Source organism: Garra rufa, chromosome 23 (genome assembly GCF_049309525.1).
Source record: "Garra rufa chromosome 23, GarRuf1.0, whole genome shotgun sequence".
Taxonomy (NCBI): domain Eukaryota; kingdom Metazoa; phylum Chordata; class Actinopteri; order Cypriniformes; family Cyprinidae; genus Garra; species Garra rufa.
Genome location: NC_133383.1, coordinates 31,320,568 through 31,335,238, shown reverse-complemented (window position 1 = coordinate 31,335,238; position 14,671 = coordinate 31,320,568). Strand labels below are relative to the sequence as shown.

Sequence of the window (14,671 nt, the reverse complement as noted above, 5' to 3'; positions counted from 1 at the left end):
AACAGGTCATGTGTGTTTGTCCTCCAACGTGACTCTTTTAGTGCATGACCAACACCTTTGAAATGAGTGCAATAGGCATTGATCGCATGAGAGTTTCTAGTTGTATGAAGAGGTGCACTGTTGAAATTCAGTCTTTCGTTGCAATTGTGGGTCACACTTTATTTTTGGACCAGTTCTTACACATAACTAGCATACATGTTAGCTTATTAGTGCTTAAAAGGCACAAATTAATGGCATCTAAAAAGCAAAACGTATTTACCCAGCACATTTAATTATTGTTATTATTATTATTTTGTTCATGCATGCACACCACTTGTGTATCTCTGGTTATAACAGACTTAGGGCCCTATAAAATCAGTTTTATTTTATTTTTTGTATTCAGTTTTTTCTGTTTCAGACTCATCATGAAACTTACACAATTGAACAGCAATTTGTTAAAGGTTTATCAAAAATTACATTTTTAAGGCCCTATGAAATAAGTTTTTATTTTTACCAAATTCTGTGTTTTCCATTAAAGAGAGACACTGCAGGCAAAAACTTTTTTCATGCATCTGTCAAGTTTGAGATTTTGGGCTTTTTGCTGTTTCATAAAGTACTTTTTTCAGACTAGTGGAAAGAAAACATCCAAAAAACACTGTTAAGTGTTTCTTTTATAGCACTTTATCTATTTGTGTCAATAGATTTTAATTACAATGCATATTTTTAGAGGCCGTTTGCTCAAAATGAGTTTTTCTCCTACACTGAGCCATAAATCTCCACTTCAGTAGCTCTTACACACACCAAAGTTTACATTTTTATTCCTGCCTATATCTTGAAAGTTTTTACAGAGGGATTTGTTCATATGTAATTTGCTTGATTTTATACAACATTTTGTTCCCCAAAAATGGTAAAAATATAGTGTTTCCTGGCTGTTCTAAGTTTTTTCTGAATTATGGCGTGACGAAATGAGATACCCAAAATCCCCTCTGTGAAAACTTCAATATGACTCTAATATGTCCAAAAAAATTTGAATTTCAAAACTGACTTCATCCAGTGTTTAGATTTTTGTGCTAATTAGCACATATTTCATTAAATAATGCATCATTTGCAAAGTTAAACTTAACATTTTAGAAAAATTGTAATACAAAAAATGTTTGCAATTATCAATGTAACCAATCAACTGGCTAAGTTCACCTGCAGTGTCTCGCCTTAATTTTTTGGATTCCATTTTAATGGTTTTAATAATTAAAAGCATGTCTAATTAAATAATTTATTTTTATTTTATTTTTTCAGAAATACTGTGTTGGGTATTTACATTTTTCAGAATATTAGTAGTAGTAGTAATATTATTATATTTCTGTCACAATTTCTTCAAGTTAAACCGAACTTGACTGGCAAAATATCATTTTTCAGAAATATCATGAGTCATGTTTTTATCACGATTCTTTGTCATGTTGGTTTCACTATTTTGCAAGTTGTCTGAGCAGTACAGCCTATTAGCAAAATATAAAGTAAAAAGATTTATTTAGGCCAAAGTAGGCAAAGGAAAAAATCTTTGTCAATATTTTTTCTTTGTTTTTAAAAAACAAATAAGAACAAAGATAGACTACATGTTACAAATACACATAAATTTGTTGCAATCGTGGGTCACACTTTATTTTTGGACCAGTTCTCACTCATAACTAACATGCATATTAGCTTGTAAAGCGCATATTAATGCCTTATTTGACATAACCATATTTTAGATCTCTTAATCCACTCTAAATTTAACAACTGCCAACTATTATAAGCAGTAAGGAAGTGCCAACTATTATAAGTTTATTCATGAAGTGAGTGGTGAATTAAAACATGCATTGCACATTAATCATCTCAGAAATACAAGTGTCTGAATCAGACCTCATGTGACCTTTATTCTCACTTCCAACACACTTTTTGCAAGTTTTTCTAATTGTAGTCAGAACTGACCTGTGCTCAAATGAAGAGTTTTGTAACACTTTTAAAATAAAATAATAAAAAAAGCATCCTTAGAAAGCCCTAGACACAACAAAGAGGGAAAAAAATAATGTGATACTATAGTTTTTTCAGTCAGAAAACTAGTTTTTGGAAGACAGTTTGGAGAGAGAAAGTACTATCAAAGTATACAGCGTCTGTTTAATAAATGATTTCTATGAAATATTTGATCACATTTTCCATAAAAATATTAAAACAGCACAACTGTTTTCAACACTGGTATTAAGAAATGTTTCAAATCAGCATATTTGAGTGATTTCTGAAGGATCATGTGACACTGAAGACTGGAGAAATGATGCTGAAAAGTCAGCTTTGATTGCAGAAATATAGTATGTTTTAAAATGCAATAGTCAGCATTTGAAATAGATCAAAATCTTTCATCAAAGTTGTCCTAAAAGCAAAATAATACCCATTCTTGTCTTTGATGAACGTTTTTGATCCACTTCAAATGTGGACTACTATATATTGAAACTTAAAACTGTTAATAATTTCACAATATTACTGTTTTTAATTTACATTTATTAAATAAAAACATTTAACAATCTTACAAACCCAAACTTTTAACATGTGATGTTTATACACTACTAGTCATAAATTTTTGAACAATAAGATTTTGTAATGTTTTTCTAAAGTCTCTTCTGCTCACCAAACGTGCATTTATTTGACTCAAAGTACAGCAAAAACAGTACAATTTTGAAATATTTTTACTATTTAAAATAACTGATTTCTATTTGAATATATTTTAAAATGTAAATTATTCCTGTGATTTCAAAGCTGAATTTTTAGCATTATTATTCCAGTTACATGATCCTTCAGAAATCATTCGAATATTCTGATTTGCTGCTCAAAAAAACATTTATTATTATTGTTGAAAACAGCCAAGTCATTTTTTTTTCAGGTTTCTTTGAATAATTTTTTGTAACAAAATACAAAATAAATGTCTTTATCATTACTTTTGATCTAAACCTTTATGGAATTTAATAAAACTTTTATTTTATTGATTTAAATATTAAAAATGTAAAAACTTTTGATCTTTATTTTAAACGAAAAAGTATTAATTTATTAATTTAATTTAAATTAATATATATATATGGGTCAAAGACGGAAAATTGTTTAAGCATAAAAACAATAAGTGTAATACTGCTTTAAAGTGGTGTTGTTTTTCCCAAGAAATATTTAAAAGTTTTCTGTTTATTTTAATTGCAGTTTTTTGTTTTTTGTTTTTTTTTTTCTGAGCAAAAAATAAATATCATACATTTTACCCTAATTTACAGAAGACACCCACTAAAATGTCACTCAGTGTAACAATCTTGTCAGGCATATTTACAACAAAAATCAATTTCTGACATATTAATAGACAAATTACTTTCACCCCAAATACTAATTAGTTTTAATTCCACATTTTTAAAATCTGCTACTATCCTAGGCTTTGCCAGTTTGTCAGTAAGAATTTTTTACTCATTTAAACACAATAAAAATGCATATGCTCCCTAATTCTTTTAGAAATTTTAATATGTACAAGTCAGAATGAGCATGTTTGAATTTTTACATAAATAATGTGTTAAACTGAATGACAATGTATTATTTCAACTAAATTTTGACATTTTTTAATTTTTCAAAAACTTATTTGAAACATTTAAAATAGACACTATACTTACATTTAATGTGCTTTCTATGGGACATAAAATAACTTTTGTAAATTTCTTTTGACGTGGACATCGTAACATCGTATGTTAAACTGCTTTAAATAATTTTTTCCCCACATCAATTTACACTCCATACACCATAATAATGACAAAGCAAAAACCAGATTTGCAAATTTTACAAATGTATTAAAAATAAAACACTGAAATAAGTACATTGCATAAGTATTCATACCCTTAACTCAGTACATAGTTGAAGCACCTTTACAGCCTCAAGTCTTTTTGGGTCTGATGTGACAAGCTTTGCACATCTGCATTTGGCAATTATCTGCCATTCTTTGCCTCACCTTTTCACCTCTCCATCTCTGTCAGCTTGGATGGAGGCTGGCAGACATTTTCTAGAGTCCTAGTTGTTCCAGTCGTCTTCCATTATGGATAATGCTTCTGTCAACCTTCAGTGCAGCAGATTTTTTTCTGAACTCTTCTCTAGATCATTGCCTTAACGCAAGTCTGTCACTGAGCTCTACAGGCAGTTATCTTGACCTCAGGACTTGGTTTTTGCTCTGATCTGCATTTTCAGCTGTTAGACCTTTTCTGAGAGGTGTGTGTCTTTCTAAATCAGACTCATTCAAATGAATTTGCCACAGTTTAACTCCACTCCAAGTGTAGGAACATCTAGAAGCAATATGAATGCCAAAAAAAGGAGTATGAATACTTTCGCAAGGCACTGTATGTATGTGTGTGTGTGTGTGTGTGTGTGTGTGTGTGTGTGTGTGTGTGTGTGTGTGTGTGTGTGTGTGTGTGTGTGTGTGTGTGTGTGTGTGTGTGTGTGTGTGTGTGTGTGTGTGTGTGTGTATATGTGTGTGTGTGTGTGTGTGTGTGTGTGTGTGTGTGTGTGTGTGTGTGTGACCCTGGACCACAAAACCAGTCTTAAGTCACTGGGGTATATTTGTAGCAATAGCCAAAAATACATAGTATGGGTCAAAATTATTGATTTTTCTTTTTTGCCAAAAATCATTAGGAAATTAAGTAAAGATCATGTTCCATGAAGATTTTTGTAAAATTCCTACTGTAAATATATCAAAATGTAATTTTTGATTAGTAACATGCATTGTTAAGAACTTAATTTGAAGAACTTTAAAGGTGATTTTCTCAGTATTTTGATTTTTTTGCACCCTCAGATTCCAGATTTTCCAATAGTTGTATCTCGACCAAATATTGTCCTATCCTAACAAACCATACATCAATAGAAAGCTTATTTATTGAGCTTTCATATGATGTATACATCTCAGTTTTGTAAAATTTTACCTTATGACTGGTTTTGTGGTCCTGGGTCACATATATATAGTACTCAACTGTTTTAAATATTGATAATCATAATAAAATGTTTCTTGAGCAGCAAATGAGAATATTAGAATAATTTCTGAAGGATCATGTGACACAGAAGACTGGAGTAATGATGCTGAAAATGTAGCTTTCATCACATGAATAAATTATATTTTATAATATATTGACATAGAAAGCAGTTATTTTATATAGTAAAACTATTTCACAATTTTACAGCTTTTGCTGTATGTTGAATCAAATAAAAGCAGGCTTGGTGAGCAAAAGAGAAAACATCTAAAATCGTACTGTCCGAATACTGGTAGTGCATTTAATCATAGATGTTTTGAGTGTGATGTCTAATAAAATACCTGGCTGTTTGAATCTTATTTGTCATGTTTTGTCTGTAGGGGGAACTCAGCGTCTGCCACGAACTGTAGGAGTGTCTGTAGCTAAAGAGTTGATATTTGCGGCGCGGGCGCTGAGCGGAGACGAAGCCAAGAGTCTCGGCCTTGTGAATCACGCCGTGGAGCAGAATAAGAGCGGAGATGCGGCCTATCTGCGAGCTCTGGATCTGGCCCGTGAAATCATCCCTCAGGTGTAACAGCTGTGCTAGTTCATTCAGTGAACAGTTCCTTTGTGCGCATTATTCTAATGAAGCTTTGATTGTTCTCTTGCAGGGGCCAATAGCAATTAGAATGGCAAAGCTAGCAATCAACCAGGGAATAGAGGTAAGATTAGACATTTTACAGACTTGTCTGGTCAAAAATTAAGAGTTATTTTCTTGTGCTGATGCCATTTTATACCTGTGTGTGTTGACATCTGCTACCAAGAGACTTGAATGTTATTTTAGAGTATAAACAAACCATCATTGGCGTCACAAAAAAAGATAAAGGCCACATATCTCCTCTATTTTGGAAGTTTATTTTGATATTGTGCTGTTCAATATAAGCAAACATATCAGAACAGACATACGGTGATACATAAGATAAACCACTGTGCTGTACTACCTACTGTACTTCTCTCATCTGTCATCATGTATAAGCCTTCCAGTGAAAGTGTGTTTGTATGTGAAGTCATGTGCCGCTGTCATCCGAGATACCATAGAGGGAGTCTGCTTCATGACATTACCTTGACCCCAGAGGCCGGTCTGTAAACACATTGCAGGTCCCTTAGGCCACAGGTCCCCTAGGAAGTGACCTAACATAGCAGAGAGCCAGAGACCTCCTCAACTTTTCTGTTGAAGTCATTAAAAGAGGAAAATGCCAACGTAGGCACATTGGAAAATGTGCGTCTACCTGCATTTTTGAAAAAATCCAAAATATTTATCTGTACTAGGGGTTGAACGACTTCAGATGTTTTAAAGGCGAGACACTGCAGGTGAGTAGGGTAAGAAAATGAACCAATAGTTATCATCTTAGTTGATTGATTACATTGATAATTGCAAACATTTTATATATTACAAGTTTTCTAAAATGTTAGGTTTTATTATGCAAATGAGAAATTATTTAACGAAATATTGGCTAATTTGCATGCATTTCAAGTACAAAAAACTAAACACTGGGTCAAGTCAGTTTCAGAATTCTTGTTGAATTTTTTTGACATATTAGAGTCAAATGTTTTTACAGAGGGCATTTTGGGTATCTCATTTCGTCATGCCATTGTTCAGAAAAAACCTAGAACAGACAGAAAACACTTTTTTTTTTTACCATTTTTGGGGGGATAAAATATAAAATCAAGCAAGTAATTTATGAACAAATCCCTCTGTAAATTTTCAGAATATAGACAGGAATAAAAAATTTATGTTTGTGTGTAAGTGTTCCTGAAGTGGAGATTTATGGCTCAGTCTAGGAGGAAAAAAATCATTTTGAGAAAATGGCCTTTAAAAGTATGGATTGTAATTTAAATCTATTGGCACAAATAGATAAAGTGCTATAAAATACAATATACAATTAACAGTGTATTTTTGATGTTTTCTTTCCACTAGTCAGAAAAAACACTTTATGCCCAAAATTTCAAACTTGACAGGTGCATGAAAAAACTGTGTTTTGCCTACAGTGTCTCTCCTTAAGTTGACATTTATGTGATAAAAGTAGAGTCGACGTCAACTAGTGGCTTATAATGTCATTAATGAACAAATACGCCTAAACCTTGAGCTGAGACTCGTACACCTTGTGCACAGTTATGGCATATGACACAGTGCTGCCTACATGGCTATTGCTTACTGTTATTTTGTCTTTGGGTTGTTATGTTTCTCACAGATTTCTGCTCGATCTAAATCAGATACAGATAAAGTAGTACTGTAAAGATTACATTTATATAAAGTCATTAGTTCGTGATGTCATGTCTCATCATTTTTTATTTATGTTTGACATCAGCTTTTTTAGTGTTTCTATCTATTCATTATAAACAATGTAATAAGAAAAAAAATTATAAAATATAAATATATATCTGTTTTCTGATTAATTTTTTTTTTTGTAAAAAAAAGTGTATAGGGTCGCTAGAGACCTGAGGTGTGTAACAGTGCTATTTTTTTTTGCGCACAAAAATATGTAAATATCTGATGCAGAGGTCGCGTTAACCGAAAATTTATATATTTTTTTTAAATCCTGATGGAAAAATCTGGAGGCTTTCCATTACTTTGACAGATTAAACTGAGGGTGATCTATTGTAATTCAACTGTAATTCGCACCCCTTTCCAGTTGGTGGCAAGTCCAGAGCATGGGATCCAAGACAAAAACGAAACTACTATAAATCTTTTGCTAGCATTTGATTACGGACAGGCGAGTACCCAGTGTAAGCTACAACGATCAATCAAGCAACATTACAGAGCGCCAAAACGATATTTATTGGTTGGAGTTTCTAATTAAATGAACAGAATTTGAAATCTGAGACTTTCATATCAAAAGTAGCACAGAACTTAGCCTATTGCGATTTATTAGATGCGCACTATTTATTCTGTTCATTCATCAACTGAAAAAAGCATAGACCAAAAGATTGATTGGGGTTTAAGAATTGATATTGGCTCTAAAAATAAGAATATTAAATTAAATGCAACACAAAAACGGACAGTGTTAAAGTCTAACGCAACCTCTGATCTGATGACTCAGTATGTGCAATTCACCTTTATTCCTCGAGGTGGCACTGTTTGATGAACAATAATGTGTCAATCATATTTATTGCAGACATAAAACAAAAGAATATTATCAGCAAAAAATTTACTGGTTTGAATAACTTTACTGCAGAGCAATTACTGTTCACAATAAAATATAAATGTCGCTGTTATTTAATGGCGGATGTGGTGACTTTGAAGTAATTGAAAATGATAGTTTTGAGAATATACACAATAACAACAAAACGTTGTGTTTTTGTAAAATAATGAAAGCAAACGGATTTCTGCCGCCTCTGTCTCTGTAAACTTAAGTGCTTAAAAAAATTAACCGAAACTCTGCATACTTGCCTTACAGACATGAAAAATATATCTATATAGATGTATATTTATATTTCAAATAAACAAATTCAAATGGAAAACAAATATTCTATGATTGTGTGATCAGTATGAAACATGCATACAGGTGCATTCGCTACTGTGGAGATGACAAATTAGAGTTGCTAACTTCATCTCTTAAGCCAAAAACAAAAAAAAGCACTAGTTAATCTATAGATTGTTAAAATGTTAATGCAGCCTCCTCACTGTTTTTATAATCATTACTTCTGCCGGTGTGCTGTGGCAAGCTTTATGTGTGCACTTGAGCATTTATGTAGGCAATTAAAGTCTTATTATTTAAATTGTTTATTAATAAACGAGCGATTAGTCGACTAATACTTTAAAATAAATGAATACTAGTCGATACTTTAGTCAAGGGCAGCCCTAGTGATTATGAATGGGCTGGTGCAAACCGAGCATTTGTGGTTTAAAAAGTATATACATTTTTGTTGTTTTAAGAAAACGATTGTTTCACTAGATAAGACCCTTCTTTCTCGGCTAGGATTGTGTAGAGCCCTTTGAAGCTGCATTAAAACTGCAATTTGGATCTTCAACCCACTGCCCACTATTAAAGTCCACTATATTGAGAAAAATCCTAGAATGTTTTCCTCAAAAACCTTAATTTCCTTGCAACTGAAGAAAGAAACGGGGTTAGTAAATTATACGTTTTTTTTTTTTTATTCTGTAAGTTAACTCCTTTAACTAGTTGCTTAATAGCATGCATATTACTAGCATATGTGACCCTGGACCACAAAACCAGTCTTAAGTCGCTGGGGTATATTTGTAGCAATAGCCAAAAATACATTGTATGGGTCAAAATTTTTGATTTTTCTTTTATGCCAAAAATCATTAAGAAATTAAGTAAAGTTCATGTTCCATGAAGATTTTTTGTAAAATTCCTACTATAAACATATCAAAATGTAATTTTTGATTTGTAATATGCATTGTTAAGAACCTAATTTGGACAACTTTAAAGGTGATTTTCTCAGTCTTTTTGATTTTTTTGCATCCTCAGATTTCTGATTTCAAATAGATGTATCTCAGTCAAATCATACATTAATAGAAAGCTTATTTATTGAGCTTTCATATGATGCATAAATCTCAGTTTTGTCAAATTTAACCTTATGACTGGTTTTGTGGTCCAGGGTCACATATTGTCTGTACTTATTAAAAAGTACATATTAATGCCTTATTCTGCATGACCATATTGTTAGATCCTTTAATCCTACACCACACCTAAACTTAAAAACGACCTTATTAACTATTAAAAGCAGCAAATTTGGAGTTTGGTAGTTAATAGTGAGTCTCCAAACTAAAGTGTGACTGTACATACAGTTGCATACACTGCATTTTCCCGCTAAAATAAACACTATTGGCCATAAAATACAACAGCTTTTTTTCCTTCCCACACAAATGATTATTACAGGGGCAGATAAAGATGAATAGTCAACAGTGTTATGGCCTGTGTTGTAAAAGCACTATATAAATAAAGGTAACTTGACTTGACCTCAAAGCAATTTTGCCACAGCACATGATTTGTAATCAAAAACATTTTGATGTTTCCTTCACGTAAATGTATAGCTTATTTAAAAAAGTAAACTTGCTCGGTAGCGCACCTGGTCAAGCAATGCTTTGATACAAGTCCTGTGAAGCACAAACAAGATAAAGAGCCCATGAAATCTAAAACTGCGTTGTTGCTTCAGCAAATGCATTTTTATCTTACCATTTCATTTGTGAACATTATCATTTAGGTTCAGGTTTAGGGCAGGTGCTACATTAATTTTCAGAGCAAATTTCATGCAAAAAGCAACGTAAATTTTTCCAGAAATTCTGATTGGGTTAAAAATAAAAACTATTCTTTATGTTTAAAGATTCTTCACCAAGACACAAAATAGCTTGTTTGTCTCTGACCTTTTTTAGAAGAGCGGTAGTTAAATAGAGAAAGAGCACCATTGAGCTTTTAATGCTGAAGGACATTTGCTTAAAATGTGCTTGTTTTTTCTGATGAAGAGTTTAGATATGTATGTTTCTGCGAAATGCCAAGGTCAGCTACAAAAGTAGTCCTTGGTTTTTCTGTGTTGCCATGAGGAGCTTTTGCACGTTTATTAGATTGTTTAGTCCTACAAGGTCACGAGGAGAAAAGAAAGTGTGTTGTGTATGCATTCACCATCATTTCAGACTTAAGTTCTCCAGCGGCTAATACAGTAATTGTGGTTTATATAAACAGCCTGCATGACGCAAGACTAGTTCATGATGTTCTTGATTTGTTCCAGGTGGATTTGAAGACCGGATTAGCGATTGAAGAGGCGTGCTATTCTCAGGTATGTTTACACAATGAACATTTGCATTAATCTGAGAATCAAACTAGAATTTTGTTGGGTTAAGTTTTTTTTTTTTGAGCATTGATTAATATATATTTAACAGCAATGATTAACTAGATAAAAAAGTTTGTTGAGACAAACTTTAAGTTGACTTGAGAAAGCCGGACCAGAACGTTTGAAAAAGTTTTAAAAGTTTGAGAAGACTTTTTTTAAAAGTTTTCAGTCTGAAATAGTTTGAAGGTTAAAGTTTGAATGTTTTGAAGGCCAATACAATCTGCCAGAGATAGATAGCATGTTGTCAACATGTTACTAACATAAGCAAGTTACTAGCATGTTGTTAGCAGGATTAGCAAGTAATTAGCATGTTGTTTGTCTGCTTCAAGCATGATTAGCATGTTGCTAGCATGTTTGCAACATAAATAACAAGTTTCTATCATGTTCCTAGCATGATTAGCATGTTGCTAGCATGTTTCTAGCATGATTAACAAGTGGTTAACATGTTGCTAGCATGATTGTCAAGTTGCTAGCATGTTTTTAGCATGATTAGCAAGTTGCTACCATGTTTTTAGCATGATTATCAAGTTACCAGTTTTAGCGTGATTAACAAGTTACTAGCATGTTGCTAATCTGCTTCAAGCATGATAAGCATGTTACTAGCATGTTACTAGCACAATTAACAGGGTGCTAACATGTTTCTAGCATGATTATCAAGTTAACATGTTTTAGCATGATTAACAAGTTACTAGCATGTTGTAAGCATGATTATCAAGTTGCTATCCTGTTTCTAGCATGATTAGCAAGTTGCTATCCTGTTTCTAGCATGATTTGCAAGTCGATAGCTTTTTGCTAGCATGTTTCTAGCATGATTAGCAAGTTGCTATCCTGTTTCTAACATGATTAGCAAGTTGCTATCCTGTTTCTAGCATGATTAGCAAGTCGATAGCTTTTTGCTAGCATGTTTCTAGCATGATTAGCAAGTTGCTATCCTGTTTCTAGCATGATTAGCAAGTCGATAGCTTTTTGCTAGCATGTTTTTAGCATGATTCTCAAGTTACTAGCATGTTGTAAGCATGATTAGCAAGTGGTTAACATGTTGCTAACATGTTCCTAGCATGAATAGCAAGTTGGTGGCATGTTTCTAACATGATTAACAAGTTGCTAGCATGTTGTCAGCATGATTAGCAGGTTGCTAGCATGTTTCTAGCATGATTAACAAATTGTTAGCATGTTAGTCTGCTTCTAGCATGATTACCATGTAGCTAGCATGATTGGGCAGTTGCTAACATGTTTTTATCATGATTGGCATGTTGTTAGTATGTTTTCAACATGATTAACAAGTTGCTAGCATGTTTTAGCATGATTAATTAGCAAGTTGCTATCCTGTTTTTAGCACGATTGACAATTCGATAGCATTTTGCTAGCATGTTGCTATCATGATTAGCAAGTAATTAGCATGTTGTTTGTCTGCTTCAAGCATGATTAGCATGTTGCTAGCATGTTTGCAACATAAATAACAAGTTTCTATCATGTTCCTAGCATGATTAGCAAGTTGCTAGCATGTTTCTAGCATGATTAGCAAGTGGTTAACATGTTGCTAGCATGATTGTCAAGTTGCTACCATGTTTTTAGCATGATTATCAAGTTACCAGTTTTAGCGTGATTAACAAGTTACTAGCATGTTGCTAATCTGCTTCAAGCATGATAAGCATGTTACTAGCACGATTAACAGGGTGCTAACATGTTTCTAGCATGATTATCAAGTTAACATGTTTTAGCATGATTAACAAGTTACTAGCATGTTGTAAGCATGATTATCAAGTTGCTATCCTGTTTCTAGCATGATTAGCAAGTTGCTATCCTGTTTCTAGCATGATTAGCAAGTTGATAGCTTTTTGCTAGCATGTTTCTAGCATGATTAGCAAGTTGCTATCCTGTTTCTAGCATGATTAGCAAGTTGCTATCCTGTTTCTAGCATGATTAGCAAGTCGATAGCTTTTTGCTAGCATGTTTTAGCATGATTCTCAAGTTACTAGCATGTTGTAAGCATGATTAGCAAGTGGTTAACATGTTGCTAACATGTTCCTAGCATGAATAGCAAGTTGGTAGCATGTTTCTAGCATGATTAACAAATTGTTAGCATGTTAGTCTGCTTCTAGCATGATTACCATGTAGCTAGCATGATTGGGCAGTTGCTAACATGTTTTTATCATGATTGGCATGTTGTTAGTATGTTTCCAACATGATTAACAAGTTGCTAGCATGTTTTAGCATGATTAATTAGCAAGTTGCTATCCTGTTTTTAGCACGATTGACAATTCGATAGCATTTTGCTAGCATGTTTCTAACATGATTATCAAGTTGTTAGCATGATTAGCAAATCACTAGCATGTTTCTAACATTTGTAGCATGATAGCATGTTACTAGCTTGTTAACATGATTAGCAAGTCGTTAGTATGTTGCTATCATATTTGTAGCATGATTAGCATGTTACTAGCTTGTTAGCATGATTAGCAAGTCGCTAGTATGTTGCTATCATATTTGTAGCATGATTAGCATGTTACTAGCTTGTTAGCATGATTAGCAAGTCGCTAGTATGTTGCTATCATATTTGTAGCATGATTAGCATGTTACTAGCTTGTTAGCATGATTAGCAAGTTGCTAGTATGTTGCTATCATTTTTGTAGCATGATTAGCATGTTACTAGCTTGTTAGCATGATTAGCAAGTTGCTAGTATGTTAGTATGTTGCTATCATATTTGTAGCATGATTAGCATGATTAGCAAGTTGCTAGTATGTTAGTATGTTGCTATCATATTTGTAGCATGATTAGCATGTTACTAGCTTGTTAGCATGATTAGCAAGTTGCTAGTATGTTGCTGTCATATTTGTAGCATGATTAGCATGTTACTAGCTTGTTAGCATGATTAGCAAGTCGCTAGTATGCTAGAATGTTGCTATCATATTTGTAGCATGATTAGTTGGAGTTTGAATAGTGTTAGCTCATTTGAACATTCCGTCAATGTAAGTCTATGGGATTTAATCGTCATTTTTAGGAAAACCTTAAGTCTGATCAGTTAGAAAAGATACAGCAACTAGAGTCAGATCAGTCTGAAGATCTGCGTTTGTAGAGTTAAATCTCTAGGAGGAGATAGAGTTGATAAATTTAGTCTCAGAAGTAAAAGAATAATAATAAGTTTGAATAGCATTTCAGTAAGTTGTCTTTCTCATGCTAACTTAATAAACCTTTCAAGAGGGATGTGAGTGCCGCTCTGACAAATCTACTCGTCTGAGTCCCACCCTGATCCTGTTTCCCTCTCTCCTTTCCTATTGCTTCTTGTTTCTTATAGTGTCCTGCCGAAATGCCTAAAAATTTAAGTACGTAAAGAGAAAGCATGTAAATCAGTGCATCAGCCGTTTCCAGTGTTAACATAATGAGAGAGCAAACACTGGCCTAGATCACTCAGGAAGCCACTATATTTAGCTCTTAAGAAGCAGAGCTCCAGCGTTCCACTGATATACAGCACTCTGTTGTCTCCTAGGTGATCCCAACCAAAGACAGACTGGAGGGTTTGCAGGCGTTCAAAGAGAAACGTCCTCCTCGCTTTAAGGGCGAGTAACAGCGGTCTAACAACCCCATTACAAGCAGCTGCCTTCTGAATCGCCTTACGAAATGTCGCATACCTGACATTTTTGGAGCGCTGCCGGGCCCCTGGGGGCCTGATGATGGTAAAGGATGATGGAGATTTGAGCTAAAATATTTGAAGAGCAAGTTTGAAAGATAAAAGCTATTGTGGATCAACTTCTTTGTGATTTTTTTTTCCTTTTGATTGTGTTTGTTACACTAGCAGTCAGTTTCAAATTTTTGAATAGTAGGATTTTTGATGAAGAAGTGCTTATTTCATCCAAAC

General features: G+C 33.4%; 1 protein-coding gene across 1 annotated transcript in view; it reads left to right on the top strand.

Annotated features, from left to right (window-relative positions):
- The window catches only part of auh (AU RNA binding protein/enoyl-CoA hydratase), a 56,312-nt gene extending 41,903 nt beyond the window's left edge, over positions 1 to 14,409 (top strand). Inside the window, exons 7-10 of the mRNA XM_073829843.1 lie at positions 5,366 to 5,553; positions 5,636 to 5,686; positions 10,716 to 10,763; positions 14,303 to 14,409. Of these exons, the coding sequence (XP_073685944.1) occupies positions 5,366 to 5,553; positions 5,636 to 5,686; positions 10,716 to 10,763; positions 14,303 to 14,380 (365 nt within the window). The 3' untranslated portion in view covers positions 14,381 to 14,409. The remainder of the gene's footprint in view (positions 1 to 5,365; positions 5,554 to 5,635; positions 5,687 to 10,715; positions 10,764 to 14,302) is intronic.
- The last annotated feature ends 262 nt before the right edge of the window (positions 14,410 to 14,671 follow it).